Source organism: Myripristis murdjan, chromosome 10, assembly GCF_902150065.1.
Source record: "Myripristis murdjan chromosome 10, fMyrMur1.1, whole genome shotgun sequence".
Classification (NCBI taxonomy): Eukaryota; Metazoa; Chordata; class Actinopteri; order Holocentriformes; family Holocentridae; genus Myripristis; species Myripristis murdjan.
In genome coordinates this window covers 34,677,794-34,700,700 of record NC_043989.1, presented here as the reverse complement: position 1 = coordinate 34,700,700, position 22,907 = coordinate 34,677,794, and the positions used below count along the sequence as shown (strand labels likewise).

The 22,907-nt window shown below is 41.0% G+C and overlaps 1 protein-coding gene across 1 annotated transcript in view; it reads right to left on the bottom strand.

The window, feature by feature from the left end:
- Positions 1 to 300: 300 nt before the first annotated feature.
- Positions 301 to 22,907, bottom strand: part of rnf103 (ring finger protein 103) — a 28,968-nt gene continuing 6,361 nt past the window's right edge. Inside the window, 5 exon segments of the mRNA XM_030061767.1 lie at positions 301 to 2,347; positions 5,901 to 5,987; positions 6,351 to 6,483; positions 7,721 to 8,143; positions 17,173 to 17,288. Coding sequence (XP_029917627.1) covers positions 1,289 to 2,347; positions 5,901 to 5,987; positions 6,351 to 6,483; positions 7,721 to 8,143; positions 17,173 to 17,288 — 1,818 coding nt within the window. The 3' untranslated portion in view covers positions 301 to 1,288.

Below are 22,907 nucleotides of genomic sequence, written 5' to 3'. Positions count from 1 at the left end.
ATGTCAATGAGAGACAAAATGAACTTAATCAATTAAAATAAGAAGAGGGGACGTTTTTTTTTTTTTTTTTTGGAACAGTGCAATTTACTGCACTTGCAATTTCATTTAAATATGTATGACAAGGTGTGCACCTCACCTTAAGACAGCAATGTGTTATCTTACCATCATCATTATTATTATTACTCATAATGCTCTGAAATATTACATCTTTGTCAAAAATAAAAGTGCAATTTCCACAATAGCCTGTACTAACAACTGTAGTAAGTAAGTATTACAAAATGCGGGAAGATTTATTACAGCTTGTGTCCAAGGTTTTTATTTCAAAATATGGTAAGTTATTATGATATGTGGGTGTTATTACAAAGTGAAGGAGAAATGTATTACATTTTGTTGAGACAATACTAGAAACAGTCCAGTAGCATATTGGGTCCTGGGAATTTCATCAAAAATGTGACAAAAGGGAAATTAACAATGCAAAAACATTTACATGGTCTCTTCATAAACAAAAGACAAATGGATTCACTGTGCTGTGATGGTAAATAGCATTAATATGTGAGTTGTCCTTCCATGAACAACTTATATCACCTGTCTGGCTCTGTGTGTTTACATAGGTGAAAGGCAGGTTGAGTATTGGAGAAACCTTACATCTCCATGCTATCACTTCTAATTATTCCTTTTTTATTTCCAACTATCTTTTTGCTCCCATATGTTTGATCTCTCCTTTGCTTTCCATTTTCTCTACTTTGACATCTGCATAAAGGAAAAGGGACCTGGCCCTTGTGGTCCACTTAAGTCTACCAACTTCACTTGCAGAGATACACTAACATTAGAAATTGTAGTCTGATTTTTCTTCACCAGGCACAAGTCAGAGTTTGTTGCTAGTAGACGCAGGTATGACAGGTTTAACACCGCCTTGGATTTAGTGGATTGATATTTCCACTAGACCTTATTAAAATTAAATCTGGTAGCATTCCTCATCAAGACAACTAGCAGACTAGCTAGCTTGCCGCATTCATTCATCTTTTAAAGAGGAATGCTAAAATTTCCAGCAAACACTTTTAGGGGGTTGGCTTTAAACAAATGCTGAAACATTTGTATTAATGTGGCAAATGTGGCATGAAAATCAGCAACATGAAATTCATAATGTCAAAACATCACTTTAACAGTAAATGATAAGTGTCAAACTTCTTGGTGCCGGTGATCCCCTGTAAGAATTCCCATATATTAAGAAGAGGGGAGACAAGGAATTAGGTATGGGATCAGTCAAATAAAGACATGAGAAAACAGGTCAGTCCTGTTGTGTGTTTTCCATTGGGCCAGTCTGGGTATGGTTTCGGTGTTTCTTCTTATAGCTCGGCCAGCGACACACTGGGCAGCAATGTCTGCCTGCTGCCAGCCAGACCACAATACATTGCTGGTGGAAGGCATGGCCACAAGGCATTCCCATCAATAGCTCTTCACTAATAAAGTCCTCCAGACAAACCACACACTCTGAGCAATACAGCATGCCAAGAGGCCACACTGACCAATCACACAGCTGATCACAACAGAGAGGCTCAGATCTCTGCTCATCATCCTTCAGCATCCTTACTGGTGATGAAGACCTCTTGTTTATATAATGATGGCAGTGGGATGTTGAAGTAGCATCACAACCACAGAGACAGTTGGTACTGAGGTGGTGTTTGTTATCTTGTGTTCCCACATCGCTGGAGACAGAGAGCTGTGTAACATTGTCCACACCACACTGGCTGTGTTCTGGTGAAATGTTCTGTCTTCTATTGCTCTTTGACAGCCTGCTTTGGAACAAAGGGTAGAAATCAGAGTCTGAATGACTACCTTTTGTGTCTGAATCTGATAAATCCATGTCTCTATCCATCTCTGCTCCTGACTCTTCCTCTCTCTGTTGATTGCCAGCTTTGAACCTCCAGGTTGGTAGGCCTTTGATATAGTCCATATTCACTAATGGGTGCAACCACAGGTCAGGAAAAGTCAAACGCTCAAGTAGGAAGTTAGGATCATCTTCCCAATCCGACTGGTCAGCTGGGACCTGATGCAGTGACGTGATTGGATGGAGCAAGTACGAAGTGTACCAATCCCACAGACTGGCCAACCATTCCAGATTTGTGGTGCTGTCCTCCTGGCTTCTGGCAGCGCAGCGACGTTTCTTCTCAAAGTAATCAACTAGCAGGCCATAGGCCAGGTAAGTGGATAGGAAGAGAGCCGGGTGTGAGGAGTAGAAGGTCCAGTCGGCTCTCACCAGGCTGGCCAGTGATGTGGTGTCAGCATAACGCAGCAGCTTCAGACTGTAGCCATACAGACTTTCCAGGTAGGGCAGCTGGAGCAGGGCCTGTGGGGGATTCAGGTTAACTTCAACATTTACTTTACTTCAAGTGTTGCTGTTAAGGTACTATGGGCCCTATCTTGCGCCAGACTCCCTAAACCCGTTATTTGCGGATTTAGGATTTAGGAAGAGGCGTTCCCCCGTAAAAGTTGCTATCTTGTGCACCTCCCGCTATCCGCAAAACACCTGCGCTACCCGCTACATTATGCATAGGCGTGTTTTGGGCGTTACGCCAGTTAAACCAATCAGTGTGCCAGGTGCCATTGCCTTTAAGGGCAGGATGCGCTATCCTAAATCCTAAACCCGCGATGGAGAGAGGGAGGTAGATTTTCTCAGGGGTTCTACTGAGGCTAAAATAAGTTGGCTTTATAAATATACATTATATTATAGGCGTAAAATCCCCAGGTCACACCACACACACACAAGAGGCAGAGATGGAACTGTGTGTAAACTAATTTATTGACAAGGTAGATTGGGCAAATAAAATATTAAAAATAAAAATATAGCACAGCTGCTGGCTTATGATAAAACAATAAAACGTGCTGGCGTAAGTGTCCAATTAAAACAGTCTTTCCTCTAAACAGTCTATAGAGTAATATACTCAGTCCATTCCGGCGGCGTCCCGGTATCAGTCCGACCGTGTGCATGGCGAGGCTCCGTCGGAGCGTGCATTGAAGCCGCCTGGGTGCGCTCTCGTAACAGCCCAAACTTTAGGGATAGCGGATAGCGGGTGGTCCTGACCACCCGCTATCCGCTATCCGCTATCCCTAACCCTTTCCCTAAAGTGTGTGCGCAAGATAGCAATTTTAGGGATAGCGCATGAAACACGCCCATGGACACACCTCCAGGCGCAAATGACGGAGTCGGCATAAGGGATAGCGGGTAGCGTGGGCGCAAGATACCGTTTAGGGATAGCGGAAGTTCCTAAATCCGCAATTTGCGGGTAGCGGGTAGTGGCAGCGGGTAGCAGGTGGCACAAGATAGGGCCCTATATGTTGCAATAACTGCCAGGTAGAAAACCTCTGCATCATGTTCATGTAAGTTCAATGGCACGGAGCAAACAGCAAAAAGACAACTGAGATCCAGTTATAATTCAAGAGTAAATGGTGAATCTTGTTGTGTTCGGGTGTGTTGGGTAACAGCAGTGAGGGGATTTTCATCTCAGCAGAGCAAACTTGCTCCTTAAACTACTGACCTTAAACTAGAAGTTACACCGGCCTTGAGATAGTGCTATTGTGTAGATTTTGGCTTATCAAAGATGCTAACTCTGCAATACAGAAACATAAAATGATCACATCAGAAATGAAAGATTTTCCTTTGAAAGTTACAGTTACGGCTGAATAATGAACAAATAATCACACTGGCCGACTGCACAAGCATTCACAATTCAAATGAACAGCCAGTTTTCTACCTGGAAGTGACCGTTGTTAGCGCAACATCCCATATTGCTTGGGTTCCTGGAGGTAAAAATCTGTCATTTTCTGAAATGCAATGTTATATGAAGGGCCATTAGAGCATGTCCAGCAATTAGATAGGCATATAACTCTCCCATTTGTTAGCGCTGCACCTTCAGTTGAATCATGTGCTGCATTCCAATGTTGTTCTTGCTTTACTGAAGTAGAGCCCAGTAGAGTGTGCTGTACCCAAAACACACTCTGGACATTTCACTTCAGCAGAGAAACTTTACACAGCAGAAGCCAGGTTAGCCAAATTGCAATGCTTCATTTACTTTTCTACCTGCTATGAAAGCTGAAGCATGACAGAAAGAATTCCTGGTCAACAAAAAAAGCTTTGAACCGCTTCTGCTTCAAATAATCCGACATGGAACAAGAAAAATACTTACTACATAATTTGTCATTCTTGGACAGATTGACTCCAATACATTGAAAGGGTGTAATTAATAGTATACAGTAGGTGGTGGAAGCGCAATGACAGATCTAAAGTGGTCTTGTTTGGTTTCAGTTGATTAAATTTTAAGTTCAGGAAATCCACTGTTGATAAGACCAGTTTCTTAAAAAGGTTCATGAGTACAAACAATTAGCAACTTGCCACAGCCCTGACATAATTCAGGTTCACTGAGAAATAGACAAAGACACTACCATGTGTGCCAAGCAACTTTAGGAGATAAGTTAGTATGTTCCACAAAGCACTACCTCAAGAAAAATCCAATGGCCACATTATGTTGCCCGCACTGGTGAAGATGACCTTTGCAGCTTTGGGACAATTTTATACAGACATTCTTCGATCATTTCAGCAACTTAATTGCAGTGTTTTGTTTCTGATTGGAACCACTGATCTTAAAACAATATAATATTGAATATATTTTTTAGGTTTAGCTGACATCTTTACCATAATCTCAGTCGATGAGGCTCATGGGCCCTGTAGTATTGAGTGGCTACTTGAGTAACTATTGAGTAACTAAATTGACAGCAAAATGGAAAAAAAAACCAAAAAGAAAAACCAAAAAAAAAAAAAAAAAAAAAAAAAACATTTAGAATTGTTGGCTACAATGTAACTCTAGTATCATTTGTTGACTCTACTTTCAATAATCCTATGTTTATCATTAAAAGCAAAATTCCATATGGGGTAAACACAATATACATGGAGGATCTATTTCAAGAACAAGTGACTCAACTCACTTCACAAGTCTATGAGCAGTGTTGGTTTCATTACTCAAAAAAGTAATGCATTACACATTATGTATTTACTTATTTATTTTTAAAGGTAACGCAACACTTGTTTACTTTGTGCGGAAAGTAATTTGTCACTCTACTAGATACATTACTTTTGCGTTACTCTGCGACATCACCTGAGATGCAGTGTTGTGTAATTGCCAGTTAACAATATAACATAACACCTTAAATATGCCCACATATCAGCACCATCATATTTTGTCCTTTGGCAAAACAAATTAAAAGTGATATGCATATCTCCACCTCAAAAGTTGTACACTCCTCCTCAATTTTTGTCCTATCTCCTGCACACACGCGATTATTGTGCAAGCTTACATGAAAGATGATGATTTTTTTTTCTATCTGGCCACTATACAGATAATTGAAGAATTTATGTAACGCAAGTAACATAACTGTGTGATTAGTAACTGTAATGTGTGATTACTGAATTTAAAAATGTGATTACAGTCATACATTACTTTCTGAGTGCTATATACTATTATGATTACAGCACAGCATTATGTACTATTATGCAGGGGAAAAAAAAGAGTTTGGATATCCTGTACAGTAAATTATACATTTAACTGAATGCACTATTCTGATGTCTGATAATCATACTGATCTATGCTTTTGTTGGGTTGAATAAAATAAGCTGATGAATAAATAAATAATAAAATAAGCTTTGATTTATTTTAAAATTGCAATGTTGAAAACTGGTATGAGCATGTTTGAAAATGTTGAAAATTAATCTTCAGTAAGTATCAAATGAATTTTTAACTGTAATTAGCCAGAGACTGTTGTCAAAATCAACCTTGTTATAGTCACTATTTTGACTCTGGTTTTCTAAGTTGTGAAACAGACAAGTAATGAGAACCATCATTCCTTACAAGAACAGGAAGCCAGGAGACCAGCAGTAAGGAGTTGTAGGTTCCCAGTGTTCGGATCAGGACTACAAACCGTTTCACCGTTGCTCCCTGCAAATCAAAACAATCAAAGAAAAAAAAAATCAAGGCCAGGGAAGAGAGAATGGATGCAAAAAAATAATCCAATAATTCATTTCTCCCTCCTCTCAATATGGCTCTCTTTAGCAACACAAGATCTTGTTAAGATTGAAATGTGTGGCACTACAATAGTGTCCCGAGTTTATACACACCCTGTCACACACACGACTAGTGACATCAAACAGATGGCAATTTATGAACATGATATTTCTGCGTATCGGTTACCACCTCCAGCTCTGTGTGTAACGCATCTTATGAAAAACCAAGAAACCAATCCTGTGAGATGACCTTGAAGATGAAATGAAAATAAAGCAGATGATGAAAGCTGGAACTGACTTGTGTAATAAAGAGATCCATCCATGACAGCAGGTTGACCAAAACAAGACTGAGGACAAACAGATCATTGACCTCCGGTTGGACCGAACGCAAGAAAGTATCCATGGCAGCCAGGGACAGGAACTCCCCATTACTAGAGGAGAAATGAGAGAGGAGGAGAGGACAACAGGAGAGAAGCAATGAAGAAGGAGGCGAGACAAGAGAAAAAGAAATGAAAGAAGCAGGGAGGTGGAAAGGATAGAAGAGAAGACAAGAAGATCTAAGTGTCATTCTACATTGATCTGAAACATTTATTAATGAAAAAGTTCACCCAGAATACAAATGAAAAGAACAGAACAGAAACAGAAAACACAAAAACAAAAATAAGATACTTACCCACTTACCCCTACTATAATTCTATCCATCCAGATAGTTTCTGTGTCATTTGGCACGGTATCCAGTCTGTCTCCCTTCACCCCAATAAATGGGGCTGAATGAGTATTGTTTTGTGGATCTTGAATAAACATGACAAAAGCTCTTTCCAAAAACAATGACAAGCTATGATCAACATGATCTACTACCCTTGGGCACTAAGACAGTTTGCACTCCACAAAATAATACCAGTCTAGCCCGAATGTACTGGGGTGAAGGGATAGGGACAGACTAGAAACCTTGTCAGATTACACAAAAACTGTCTGGATGAATAGACTGGGCTTTCATGGGAAAATATCTTAACCCTCCTATTTGGCGTCAATTTGTCCCCAGCCAATGTTTAACGTCTCTAAATAAATGATTAACATCATTTTTTTTTTTTTTTGCTTCATATTTAATGAGTTTTCCTAATGTAATGGGTACTACCGGGTAAACATGAAATTCACATGATGATATGGTTTCAATGTCCTGTACAGACTTTGTAACGCATCGGTTATAAATAACAAAAATCTGTACTTAGAAATAATATAAAGCCATTAAAACACCAAAAATTAATATTTCTTTCCAATTTTAGGTCAGTCAGTGAGATTTTATGGTGATTTGCATATTTTTCCATAGTCGTGTAATAGGAATACTGGATGTATAAGTGGGGGTGGGAGGGGAGTTTTGTTTTATTTAAAGGGCTATTTAGGTAGTCAACAAAGAAACAAAGTACCTGACACATAAACTTTGGTAACAATTTTAATTATAATAATTTTAAACTGAGGTTTAAACTGCTGGGGTCATATTCACCCCAAACATAAAGGATGTTCGTAAATATGAACATAACAGGATGGTTAAGTATTTTTGGCTAAATGTTCCTTTAAACATTAATAGGTTAGACTTTAGAAAACATTTAATTTTATCCTTAAAAAATGTTTGAATTAAAGCCATGATCTATTTCATAATTATACAACTACCTGTTGCCATAGTGATAGATCCCCTCTGGCGTTTTAAGGATGTAGGCGGGGTTGTGTGATACACCAATCTCTGATAGGCTGGTGTGGTTGCTCCAGTGACGCACATCCACAAAGATAAACTCAATTCGCCCAGTGAATTTGACAGACAGTGAGGAGAAGAAGGCAGGAGGCTGCGACAGACAGGCAAATAGATACATTTTCACTGGGTGGGCATGGTCAGAGCACCACTCCTCTACAAGCTGGTTGGAATGACGCAAGGTTTTAATTCGCTGTGCCACATGTGATGTCATCCAACGAAAGATGTGTTCAATTTCGATGCGGTGGCCATCATATTCCTTCAGCATGACTTTTCCCTTGGAGGCCGAAGTCTGAGGAACAGACATGATGAGAGTAGAACGCTGCCAGCCACGCTTAACACACAACCTGGAAAGAACAAATAACCACCCAGTCACTAGTGATAACAATTTTTCTACAGCACCACTCTGCTTTTAGAAAGGACATTAATGCCACTGTGTTTAGCACAAGCCTTCTAACATAATATTGTTATTAAAAAAGGTGAGGACCCTGTGCACTGCAATGACAGCTTTTAAGGTGCTGGTTTTCGCAGAACAAAATCTGACTAATAAGACAGATAATAGGTGTGCTATTGCTAATGCATATACCCCTTCTGGTGGCATTGCAGGGAAGGTCACACAGTCACCCAAATGGCCTCGGTTGCTTTGTTCACCCAAATTGCCATGGTTTCATCCTCAAGCCAACATGAATGCTGTCACAAAATTTTTCTTGACAACACAACTACCACTGTCACTACATTTTGGCCTGCTGCTGGCACTAAAATAAGAGTAATGGAGTCACCAAAGTTGCCAAACATCATAATCTACCCAACATGAATCCAAATGTCATGGCAATACTAAAATATTACAATATTACAATAAATATTACATATTTATTTGAAGATCCATCAGGAAAAACTTGCCATCCAGAGTGCCACAGGTTGTCCTGTCATTTTGTCCAATATCAATACTGACAGTAACCTCCTGCTGGCATCACGCACCCTGTGACATCACACATGATATGTGACGTCACAGGGAGTTAAGGGTCAAAAGTAGGCCCAAGTTCAAGTTAGATAAATTTGCGTTATTTTTTTTTTATGTGTTAAGGTTCTGAAACTTATCACATGCATTTGGATGGTTGTTGTGATTTTGTTTTCTTGAGGGGTTAAAAGGTGAGTTGTCTCTTGCCATTTTTTCACTAAATAAATTTTTTTTTGGTTCTCGCACTTTTGATTACGCTTTTTATATAAAAATGCCAAAGATAAATGATGTTTTTGTCATTGCTGGCATACTGGCATATAACCTCAAGGCTCAATGTTGCACTAAGTGCATGAAATCTCATGGGCTGACAGTACTGCTTGTCACTCTATGTGATAAGAAACTGAATTTTCCTACAGACATAATTATTCATTTTATGTTTTAACAGTTTATTCTTATATTTTATAACTAACAGCTATGTTTAATGTAGATTTTGTCCTTTTTTGTCCTTACATGTGCTCAATCAAGCCACTGTAGCTTTCCCAATGGAGAGCTCCAAGTCCAGCCAGAAGTCACATCATGTGAACCCAACTCTGAGAGAAATTCACATGAACAGGAAAAATACTTTGAGGGACAGTTTGTTAATGTTAAATATCATGACAAACCATTTGTGGGAAACATCATGGGGACAGATGGTAGGGAGGAGCTGCCGGTTAACTGTATGCAACATCTTGGAAAGAAAAATGCCTTTATCTGGGCAAACAAAATGGACTGGACTGTCTATCATCTCAATCAAATTGTCTGTGGAATATCAGAACCTATACTATGCCATGTAGTCGTTTTGTCACACTCTTAAAATATGATGGCCTTTTTTATGAAGATGAAGGTAAGAAGATAGGTAAGAAGGAAAGGAGAAAAGAGAGGGAGAAGAGGGGGAGGAAAGAGGAGAGATGAGGGATGAGGTGGAGAGTAGAGGGATGGGGAGACAGGGTAGAAGAGGGAACAGAGAAAAAAGAAAAAAGAACAAGATGAGAAAAAAGGTAGAGAAAGAGATAGGAGGGGGGAGAACAGAGAGTGGGGGTGGGGCGGGGTGGGGCGTGGGGGGGCTGCAAGGGGGTGGCAGACAGTTGTTGCCGCTCATCACATAGACACAAAATCTTAAGCTGACCGAACAAGAAAGACTGAGTCGCTTTTTAAATCATTTACGCATTTAAATTTCTAATAAATGTAGTAAAATACAATGAAAACTTAATTTAAATTTGTTATAAATGAATGTTTGCTATAAAATGTTTACTGGCACCATGTTCCACATATGTGTGATTTTTCTTTTAGTGAAAAATCAGCATTTTAGCACTGACAAATTGTGGTGTGGTGCGGTTCATCCTGTGGTGTGACACAATATCATTTGATGTAACATTCAAAATTTTGACAATAAAAAGGCTTTGTTCGTGATGAATCCTAAAAATTTCAATGGGACACATGGAAAATAGTAAACAGAATCAAAAGCATTTTTTTAGATTTAGAACAGGGTTTGTCAGAATGAATCTAAAATCTAGTGAAAGACTGAGGACAGATGCCTTACTTTGTGCGATAATTTAGAAAAATAATACAAAATATAGTGGATTTGAACCAGGAAATGCAGCACCTCAAGATAGTAGTGCTAAAGAATTATGATAAAATTACTTTCTTGAGAAAAGAATACCCCATTTTCATTTTTGGCACTAATACAACAAATTGGTTCAAGATATTTGTAAGCAATAAGACTATGAGGGCTCCTTTGTCTTGGCTACATACTTGTATTATTCTATGGGTGTGTGCAATGGTCACACTGAAATGGTCCCTCTCTGACAGGTGATTGCCACCTCACTGCAGCGATGTTGCCACATGTAGAAGAGCCTTGATCAAATGTCAAGGAAGGTGGTAGGTAGACACTCAGTAGACATTTTTATTTCCCAGGCGTGAATATTTATTTACAGTGTTCTCCATTACACCTATTTTGCAACTACCAATGTAATAAAGCTTCTGAGGTGGTCACAAATTTTGGGCTGCACACAGACATCCGCATAGGTGTCCATGTGTAACCTTGCACACATGGGTGGATGACATCTACATCACACGAACCAAAGCAGACCCTTGTGGACACGCAGATGTGGAAAAAATGGTTTTCCCTCAAGAGATTGAGACAGAAGAGGAGAGTCTTTGAATCAGGCAGGCAAAATATTGACGCAAGCAAAATATTAGTGTTAAAACTGAAGCAATTACAGAATAATCAAGCTATATACGCAATTACAAGGAATGATGGGTGAGTAGTCCAGCACCCCACAAGGCATAAATGAGGCATTCACAGAATATTATTCTAAATTGTATACTTCAGAATGTGAATTGTTTAGAAATGGAAGTTCTTCACTGATTTAAGCCTTCCCACTACAAAAGGAAATGATATAAATTTTAGAAGGCCCCATTTCAGACAGAGAGATACAGCAAGCTTTGAAAAAAATTACTTCAGGAAAATTCCCTGGTGAATATGGTCTTAATATTGAATTTTCAAAGTGTTTTCAAAGTGCACTATCTTCTCTTTTCTGTAAAGTTCATAATGATAGTGCAGAACATCAGGAAATGCCTACATCCATGAACTTTAGTAATATTTCACTATTGCCAAAATCTGGGAAACATCTCCTCAAAATTACAAGGTGGCATCCTATTAGCATCCTCAATAATTACAAGATTACAAGATTTATTCTAAAATTTTGGCTATAACATTAAACAAGGCTGTTCCCTCTCTGATTCATCCAGACCAGACTAGTTTTATTCAGGGGTGTTTATCATCCAGTAACATGACAAAAGTATACCACCAAATATATAAAGCAAGATCTGTCTGTGGCCCAGCTGTAGCTGTGTCACTGGATTGAGAGAAATCCTCTGAGAGGATAGAGTCTATCATTTGTACTGTCTAACTTAAGCTTTGGTCCAAGTATTTCAAAATGAGTCAAGTCATTATACAATGCCACCATGACTACTGTGAAAACCAATGGTGTTGTGTCTAAACCCTTTTGTCTTGATTGCTCTACACACCAAGGTTGTCCAGTCTGTGCCATTCGTAATAACCCCAAAAATAGATGGAATTGAAATACGAGATTATGACTTTAAATCTAGTTTATACACAGACAACATTTTGCTAACATTAAGCAAACCTACAGTGCATTCAAAAAGTATTCAGACCCCCTTCACCTTTTTCACTTTTGTTATGTTGCAGCCTGATGCTACAATCTTTTAAATTCATGTTTTTCTCTCATTAATCTACACTCAGTACCCCTTAATGATGAAGTGAAAACATAATTTTAGAATTTTTTTGCAAATTTATTAAAAAGGAAAAACTGAACTATCACACTGACATAAGTATTCAGACCCTTTTCAACAAGTTTTTCCTGTGTAGAGATGGGACAAAGTTCCAGAAGGACAACAATCACTGCAGCCCTCCACCAATCTGGGCTTAGTGGCCCAGATTGGCTAGAGTGGCTAGACAGACGCCTCTCCTCAGTGCAAAACACAGGAAAGCCTGCTTGGAGTTTGCAAAAACCACCTGAAGGACTCTCAGACTGTGAGAAACAAGATTCTCTGGTCTGATGAAACCAAGATTGAACTGTTTGGCCTCAATTCCAAACGTTATGTCTGGAGGAAACCAGGCACCGCTCATCACCTGCCCAATACCATCCCAACAGTGAAGCATGGTGGTGGCAGCATCATGCTGTGGGGTGTTTTTCAGCAGCAGGGACTGGGAGACTGGTTTTGGTTGAGGGAAAGCTGAATGGAGCAAAGTACAGAGATATCATCAATGAAAACCTATTCCACAGTGCTCAGGACCTCAGACTGGGACGAAGGTTCTCCTTCCAACATGACAGTGACCCAAGACAACACAGAAGTGGCTTAGGGACAACTCTGTTAATGTCCAAGAGTGGCCCAGCCAGAGCCCTGACTTGAACCCTATCCAACATCTCTGGAGAGACCTGAAAATGGCTGTCCACCAGCGGTCCCCATCCAAGAAGACCGAGCTTGAGAGGATTTGCAAAGAAGAATGGCAGAAAATCCCCCAGTCCAGGTGTGCAAAGCTTGTTGTGTCATACCCAAAAAAGACTTGAGGGTGTAATTACTTCCAAAGGTGCTTCAACTAAGTACTGAGTAAAGGGTCTGAATACTTATGTCCAGTGCTGTAAACTAGCTAACGCCACTCGCCAAATGCGCATGCAATTGTCATGTAATAAATTATGCAAGAGGTGGCTTTAAATTCATATGGTAGTTAACATTAGCGCTTGACCGGTGATGTTTGTGTGTCGGACTTCAGTAGCTCCAGGGTTATCCTAGCCAGCTCAGAGGGACGACACGCAACGCACTGGGAGTTGGAACGATGTGGCGACATCCCTGATAGCATTGACTTTTGGGCCACATGTGGCGTCTAGCTGGTACCTCTGGCTAAGATGTGATACGGCAAAACACATGAGGGCCACATCATAACCACATCGGTTTGGCCATACCTTCAAAAATGGAGGGGATTTCTCCTCTGGGACAGTTCTGTAATTGAAGCACTTGGCCCAGATAATAGATTTTACTTTTGGGCCACACGTTTTTTGTAACTGGCAAATGTGATATGGCAAAACACATGCGGGCCACATCCTAACCACTTCAGTTTGGCCATACACTCTGACACGCCCAGGTGGCAGAGTGGAGTCTTTTGCAGCACGTGACCAGGACCTTATTTGCCTAATTTTTCACCTGGCTCCTCTCATCTTTCAACTGTCTTGGTAAGTGAATTTTAAACCTTTTAAATTTTGTTGAACTAATGATAATAAATGGCGATTTTATTCTCACTAAGTTATGGTTCCACAAAACCTAGGTCTTTGGAGGAGAAAACTATAAGATGATTAGCCAAACAGAAGTCTGTTCTTCTTTAAAACGTGTGAAGGCGGTGACTAGACACAGGCTTACGGCTGCGTTAGCATCCTCGCTAAGCCTGCTGCTTTTCGGATTAAAATGTTTGATTAAACTTTAATGATCTTTAATATCTGATTTTGCTAACTAACTTTAAGCGCTACTAACATTGGCTGCTAACACCGCACCTGTGTCTATATGAAGCTATATGAAGCATGGTATATAAATTATATTAGCAGCTAACGCAGCTCCCGTGTGGTATATAAATTTTATTAGCTGTTTAGCTGCTAACGCCCAGTGTAAATTAAGTGTAAATTACATTAGCTGCTAACATTGGGTGCTAACGCAGTTGAGGCGTGTCAGTGGTGATTAGCTGCTAACGTTAGCAAGTAATGAAGCCAGAGACCTAGGCGCGGCGCTCCTGCCCATCCACCAACATGAATATATGGTTGAATGGCCATCTTTCACAGTTTCTATGTGCTTCTCTTAGAGTGCAAACATTTCACTCGCCTTTGCTAAGTGTGTGTGCAGACCGGGAGACTGGTTTACCGAGTAACCTAGCTTATGTGTGGTCTTTCAAAAACTACAAATCCCACAATCCCCAGGGCGCAACGACCCAATCACAGTACTTTTCTGTAGTGATGCAACCAGTGTCACGTGAGAGGTGACACTCCTTTGCCTGTCTCCTCCCTCTCTATGCATCTGACAAGTGGCTGACTGATTCAACTGAAAGTCATACATACAGTTTATGAAATATACAAACTTTTTGAAAATTTGCAGTGCATTACATTATATCAAAAGCTACAATAACACTACTCTTTCTGAAGGTGCTGTTAGAAGAAACCCAATGACTTCCTCAGTCTCAGACATGGCTTCATCTGGCTGGTGACAGAGATGGTGGGAGAAAAGAGAGAAAAAACTGCTAATGAAAAGAAAAGAGCTGAAGCTGACAGTTAAGCTAAATTTAAACTGTTCATTTATCGTTACATACTGTTCATATTTTTTTATACTGTTCATTTTTGTTTGTACGACATTTTGTGAAATAAAACTTTGAAGCAAAACTTGTGTGTTTAATTTTCATACATATTATGAATGGTTAAAGTGATCCATATACAGGGCAACTTAATCACTGCTCATATTGCACTAAAATTATTGTTGTTATTTAGTGCCAGTTAGATTTAAGTACTGTTACTCTGTCAACCATATGAGGGCCACATAAAGGCCATATTTAGTTTACTCCTGGTAGAAGTCTGGTTTTGTTATGGTTCAGTTAAGGCTAATACACCCTAGGGCCAGATGTGGCCCATCATTCACTTCCGAAAGTGAGCCAGGTAAAAGGTTTGGTGTAAATTAGGTTAGCTTCTGGGTAAAATCTGGATTTTGGTCTGTCAGCCACATGTGGGCCACATAAGAGCCATTAGGCTTTACCAGAACTCAGCCATACAGGCAAGCTGTATGAGGCCCAGCTGTAAGCCATATGATCTTTGCAGTTGGTACAACTGTGGCAGAGGTTTGGCTATGTTATGGTTCAAACACAGCTGTCATACCTGGGCCAGATATGGGTCATTCACTTCCATAAATGGGCCACATCTTTGCTGTTTATGTGGGCCACATCCAAGCCAAAGGAAATTTGCTATTGGGGATATAACTATTAAGGGATGTCTGAGAGGAAATATGACTGCCTTTTTGGTTGCAAATGCCATTTTGTTTACAAAAAAAGACTTACTTTATTTATAAAAGTTATTTTGTTCTATTAATATTTACAGTTACAGTTAGTAATATTTACAGAGTTAATGTAAATAAAAATAATTGTTCACAACAACAAAATATTAAAATATATTTTAAATCTTACTTTGGCCTCTTCTCTAAACATGTATTTCAATATAATACTGTTATCTCAATTAAAAGTACTAAAACAGATACATATGGGACAACAAAAGGCAATTTGTTATTTTGTCCGGTAAAAAAATTTTTCAATCACAGATTGTAAAAAAAAAAAAGGCCGAAGTGATACCTCTTCTCTGAATAGACAAGCTAAGCCAGTGTGCTGCTGAGCCAGTGAAAATATAGCAGAGTGGCAACTCTTCACTTTGTTACACAATCTATGTCTAATCTATGCGCTGCGGTAGCTGGAGAGTTTCTCTGCCCTTTGGCTCGTGCGGTGCCGGTGCAGCTGTTATGCCAAATTCCGCATTAAAAATAGATTCCGTTTTATTTGGCTAATCTGCACGCTTCACACAAGTCAGCCAAATGGCCAATGGATCACTGGTATTTGTGAGCGCTTGTGTTTTTCGCGCTAGGCGATTCATACATTCCACCACCGCCTAGCCTACAGCGGATGTGTTGCGGCTGAAAGCCATCCTCTCAGCGTTCAAGCAGAAACTATTCGCTGCAGTGATTGGTTAATTCCGTTGTCAGTATTTCATGACGTATGGCCCAGTGCCCGCCTAACTCCCTCCGGACAATCCAAGCTAGCATCAACAACAGATTCCTAAAGGAGCCGCAGACTGAATATGTCGATGTGCGTTTTTTCCCCCTTTTCTCGTTCATTTGATCTAGGCGGTCAGTGAAAACGTCTAGGCGGTGCGCCTAAGAAATTATAAGGCAGGGAAAACCCTGATATAGTATACATACAGTTCATAGCGGACACATGCAAGACAGAAGCATAATCAACATTTTCTCTTGATCAGTGGTTCAGAGTTTGATTTAGTTTTAGGACTGACTGGTGTACAAATGACTTCTTCAGTCTAACCTTGCTGAAGCCCGGTACTCTATATCTTCTTCATGAGGGCATAAGCTCATATTCCCCATTTAACGGATGTCTACAGTTAGAGGTAATATTCCTTGCTAGCCTCAGCACACTGTTGTTATAGGAGGATTCTGTCAATGTTATATTTCAGTTCTTCCTTTTTAACAAATTTACAAAAATTTCTACAATTCTGTTTTCACTTTATCATTATGGGGTACTGAGTGTAGATTAATGAGAAAAAATGAATTTAAACAACTTTAGCATCAGGCTGCAACAAAACAAAAGTGAAAAAAGTGAAGGGGTCTGAATACTTTCTGAATGCACTGTATGCAGTCTATTTTTGTCAATAAGGGTTATCACTACATTTAGTAATTTTTCTGTACACAAACTAAACTAAACAAAGTATGTGAGGCAATACCTCTTACATGTAATACTTTGTTTACTGACTTTGCACCATTTATGTAGAAACCTAGTGGAATCAAATGCTTGGGTATTGTGATCATAGCCCCTATATCCAAAATCTATGAGCTGCATGCCCCAGGTTTATTGAGGAAAGTAAGAGATGGCATAAAGAGATAGTCATCTTTGCTGATATTATGGTGAAGGAGAGCATAAACACAGATGCATTAAAGCAGTTCAGTCAATTACGAAAAAACAAAGTTCTTGTAAATAAATGAGATGTGGCATTTCCCATAAATAAAGACGTACATAAATAAATAAATAAGGAAAGAGGTGTAACTCAATCTGACCTATAGTCGTTGGAGCAGTTGAAGGTTCCAGTTCTAATGCCAAACTGAGACACTTTCTGGACCATTTTCCCCCAGTTAGAATGACTGAGCAGAGCCTCCCGGTCCCGTGCAATGACCTACAGAGACAGACAGTGAAATGAGACATAGAGAGACAGTGAAAGAGAGAAAGAGGATGCAATCAGGTGGTAACTATCAGGTGTTAAACACTGAAACAATGACTATCAACAACTTGTTGTGCTTACTAACTTATAACTTGGACATCTCAAAGGAACTGAATGTACACATTATTGATTTTCTGGGCTGTTTTAGACTCAGAAATCATATAACCTCTTCAACTCCACCATGGACAACAGTTGAGATATTATCTTTCGCAGGCTATAAAGGGTTTTTGAAGCTAGAGTGAATATACTGATATCATATGATGCCCATGCGCTGACCCAAGTGGCAGCAAGTCTGAGAAGTTCCATGTTTTGAGTGTTTGAGTGAGTCTTTGCGGGTGTTAGTTGGTTTCCAACATAATGAGTATAGCTTTCAGTAAAATAGTCTACACAAAGGATGACCTTCTGGCTCTGAAGAGAACCGGAAATCGGGTCATACACCCAATTCCACCTGAGCTGAGGAAGCTGTTCCATGGCTACAGAGCAGGTGCTTAGCTAAAGGCTAGGAGATGAAGATACAAGCCGTTTCTGCCGTCAGTCCTGATGGGGAACGTCAACTTGCTATCCAACAAGTGCAATGAACTGGAGTGTAGTCTCATGCTTCACAGAGACATGGCTTAATGACAACATTCCTGTCTCCTGTGTGGACTTACCTGGATTCTCCTGTGAGAAAGCTCACAGGGACGCGAAGGCGAGCAACAAGAGCAAAGGTGGGGGACTGATTCTGTTTGTAAACAATAGATGGTGTCATCCTGGACATGTTACGGTGAAGGAAAGGATCTGCTGTCACGACAATGAAGTGCTGGCAGTCAGTTTTAGACCATATTATGCACTGAGGGAGTATTCACATATCGCCATTGTTCTTTACATCCTACCATGATCAGTAGCGGCAGTCGTGTGTGATCATCCATGTGTCATCCATGAGTCTGTCACGAGAGTTCAGACCCCGGATCCTAGTGCATTCACTGCAATAAAAGGGGAATTTAACAGCGCCATTCTCACCTCCCATCTGACTGGGTTTGTACAGTATGTGGGCTGTCCCATAAGGTAAAATAAGACACTCGATTTGTTTTAAGCGAACGCCAAGGAAGCTTACAGTGCTACCACCTCTTGGCAGATCAGATCACAATCTGCTCTTTCTCCAGCCCACATACAAACCCTGTGCATTAAAAGTGCCTGTTACCACCTGGTCATTCAGGAAATGGTCCCCAGAGGCCAGCGAGTCTCTCAGGGACTGTTTTGAATCCACAGACTGGTCTCTACTACTGGAGTCACAGGAAAACAACATTGATAGGGGCATTGACAGGAGTGTGGACATTTTCACAGACTACGTCAACTTCTGTAGGGACACTGTGAAACCAGAAAAGACTATACACAGCTTCCCCAACAATAAGCCTGGGTCACCAGTAACATCAAGGTGCTCCTCAATAAGAAAAAGTGAGGTGAGGGCGGAGCTCAGGAGACTGCATTCAGAAAAAGAAGAAGGTCCAGATGGTGTGTGTCTGAGACTCCTGAGGGACTGTGCAGCCCTGTTATGTGAGCCCTCCAGTGAATTTTTAACAAGAGTCTTCAATCAGACAGGGTCCCGCTGCTGTCGAAAACATCATGTCACTAGCTGGGTTTCCATCCACCTATATTTATTCGCATTTTCAGAAATTGCGAAAAAAAAACTTGGATGGAAACGCCAGAAATTCGAAAAAACGGCCGAAAATTCGCAAAAAAGTTTTTACGCTTGGAGGGGGTGGATTTCTCAGCGTATCGATAAAAGAAAATGCGACTTTTTGCTGTGGAAACAGGTTTTGCGAATAAAGATGACTGGACCGGATACCACGTCACACTTCTACGCTACAGTCTTATTATTAGTTATTGTTACTATTATTATTAGTCTCTTATTCCTTATTTAGGATGGTTCGGTACGAAGTTAGCGCTGCCAAAATAGTAAGCAGACTTCTCCCAAGAGCCGACAAGTTCAGCAGGAATCTGTCCCTGATCAGTTGTTGAGTGTCAGCTGAGTGTTTGTTGTTGTTCAGTGGACACACAGACGCTATCTTATAGCGTCATCTCACGGCGCACTCTCCTCTCAATAATCGCAAAACAAAACTAATGGAAACAGGCATAAATTCGCATTTTCTTTTGCGCATTTTGACAAAATTCGCTAAAAAATTTCGATATATTTGGATGGAAACCCAGCTACTGATTCTTGGGAATTTGGATAAATCATGTCCCACTAAGAAAAATGCTATTTCTGTTGGAAATTTACAACATTTTAATGAATAAAAAGAATCAAGGGCATAATCAGGGGGAATCAGTGATGTCTCATACTGGTGGCCCAAGTAGGGCGACCAGCTAAGATAAATGATTTCTGACCAGTGGCCTTCACATCCCATATTATGAAGACCCTGGAGGATCTTGTTCTCTGTTTTATGAGGTCAGAGGTCACTCATGCAATGGACCCCCTCCAGTTTGCCTATCAGGAGCACATTAGAATGCTCCTGAACGCTGTCCTATACATGTTGCACCAGGCCTACACCTATCTTGAGGAGCCGGGATGCTACATGAGGATATTCTTCGATTTCTCCAGTGCATTTAACACCATCCAGCCCATCATACTGAGAGACAAGGTGGTGGGGATGGGGGTGGATCATTCCCTGAACACTTGGATAATGGACTACCTGACAGAACAGTCTCAATTTCTCAGGCACAGGAACTGTCTCTGGGATGGGGCCCCACAGGGGACCATTTTAGCACCGTTCCTGTTCTCACTGTATACAGTAGACTTTAAGTACAGTTCTGTCCTGTCACTTACAAAAATATTCTGATGATACATCTATTCCATGGCAACAGCAGCGCATATGGATGCAGCAGCCGGTGGCTCCCTCCACTTATAACATGGCATAGCGAAAATGGAGCGATTCTTTCGCTTTTATTGCTGGGAATCGTGCTGCTTGCGTCGGTGACACGCTTGTCGGTATCGGAGGGAGAGGTGCGGTGACTGGATTGAGTGCAGTGGACCTTGAGATGATCTCTACTCTCGGCACCTCGGCATCTCAAGTTCCGACATTTAAAAACATTCGGACCAGAAGTGGTCGACCCGGGAGGAGAGGGAAGCGAGCCGGGAGTCGTGGCTTCGCGGTGGCATGCCGGATGAGGCATTGGCGCTGGATGGGCGGAGCCTGTTTCGGGCTGACAGAGCACAGGTCTCCAGTGAGACGAGAGGGGGTGGACTCTGTGTGTACATCAATGGTGCTTGGTGCACAGGTGCAGCCAGAGTGGATGGAGGATGTTCACCTGACATTGAGTTTTTACTGCTGAGATGTCGGCCATATTACTTGCCTTGAGAATTCACCAGTGTGTTTGTTACTGCTGTTTACATTCCACCGGATGCAAATTCAAAAAATGCACTCCAGGAATTGTATGAGGTCACCAGCACGTCCACATCCCCACCAGAGGAAACAACACACTGGACCATGTCTACACCAATGTTCCTGGCAGCTACAGAGCCCTCCCTCGTCCTCTTTTTGGCCAGTAGACCACATCTCCTTGCTTCTCCTGCCTACTTACATCCAGCTGACAAAAAAGGTCAAACCAACTGTAAAAACAGTTACGGTGTGGACAGATGAGGCTGCAGCAGCTCTACAGGACTGTTTTGAATGCACAGACTGGCAGATGTTCAAAGATGCTGCTACCCAGGAGAACCACACCGACCTTGTAGACTACACAAATGTGCTGATGATGTGAGAAATGCCATGTTCAATTAATCAATTAAGAGGGAACCACATTTTAATTTCGTTATACAACCTGTTGTATAATGACGAATAAACTTCCTTGTATTCATTGCATTATGGCATGTATCAGGAGTGGGCAGGAGAAGGAGTACAGGGACCTTGTGGAGGCCTTCAGGGACTGGTGCAGCAAGTGCTACCTCCACCTTAATACTGCCAAAACTAAGGGGATGATGGTGGACTTTAGGAGGGCTAAGACACCCCTTCAACCAGTTTCCATATTGGGGGAGGTCATCAAGGTGGTGCAAACCTACAAATAACTGGGCGTCCTTATGGATGACAAGCTGGACTGATCCCCAAACATTGACGCCCTCTACAGTAAGGGACAGAGCTGTCTGTTCTTTCTACGGATGCTTAGGTCCTTGATTGGTGCAGCGAAATGCTGCATATGTTTATCATACTGTGGCTAGTGCCCTTTTTATGACTGCAGTGTGCTGGGAAGGCAGCCTGGCCAACAAGAACACCAAGCGGTTGGACAAGCTGGTACAAAAAGCCAGCTCAGCTCAAATCTAGTTTAATACAATCTGACTGCATGTATGATTGTAAGTATGGTTATTGTTATGAGCTGCGGGACACTTGAATTTCCCTATGGGGATGAATTAAGTTCTATCTATCTATCTATGAAACTTGACAGCCTAAGGAATCCACTGATACCAGCATGAATGATTAAATTAAATTGATTGCAATTAATTGAACATTCCAAGGTCCTTTTGAACGGGGGCAGTAGTGCCCCGCCAGCCCATTTGTACTGTTTAAAAAAAAAAAATACAGAAAGATACAAGGATACAAGGAAGTTTATTGGTCATTATACAACAGGTTGAATAATGAAATTAAAGTGTGGTTCCCTCTTGATTGATTAATTGATTGTATAGAAAATAAAATTATTAAACATGGAGGAGTTCAGATGGTGCATTTAGTAGTCTCACAGCCTGAGGGAAGAAGCTGCTCTGTAGTCTGGTGGTACGGCAGCGGATACTTCTGTATCTTTTGCCTGACGGCAGCAGGGTGAACAGGCTGTGGCTGGGGTGGGTGTTGTCTTTTAGGATCCTTTTGGCTCTGTGCAGGCACCTCACCTGCCCGATATCACCGATGCTTGGTAGATAGATTCCAATGATGTTTTGGGCAGTTTTAATCACTCGTTGCAGGGTCTTCCTGTCCTGGGCCATTCACATCCCATGCCAGTTTGTGATGTTTCCAGTCAGGATGCTTTCAATCGCTCGTTTGTAGAAGTTTACAAGAACTTGGCGTGGGAATTTTGCTTTCTTAAGTTTCCTTAAGAAATACAGCCGTTTCTGAGCTTTTTTAGCCAGGGCAGAGATATGTGAAGTCCATGACAGGTTCTCTGTTATGTTGATTCCCAGGAACTTGAAACTGCTCACTTGCTCTACTACAGCTCCATTGAATATAGACAGGGTTGTGTGTCTTTGCCTCCTTTTTTCTAAAATCAACTATCAGCTTTTTGGTTTTGCTGACGTTGAGCAGTAAGTTATTTTCTGTGCACCATTCTGCAAGATGGTTGATTTCCTCCCGATATGAAAACTCATCACTGTTGGAAATCCGGCCGATGATGGTGGTGTCATCTGCAAACTTCACAATAGAGTTCACTCCATGTCGGGGGTTGCAGTCGTGGGTGTGCAGCAGTTTCTCAAAGCACTTCATCAGGATGAGGGTGAGTGCCACAGGGCGGTAGTCATTTAGATGAGACACTGCAGACTTTTTAGGCACAGGGATGATGGTGGCTGTCTTGAAGCAGGTGGGAACACTCTCCTGTGACAGCAATATGTTAAAAATGTCA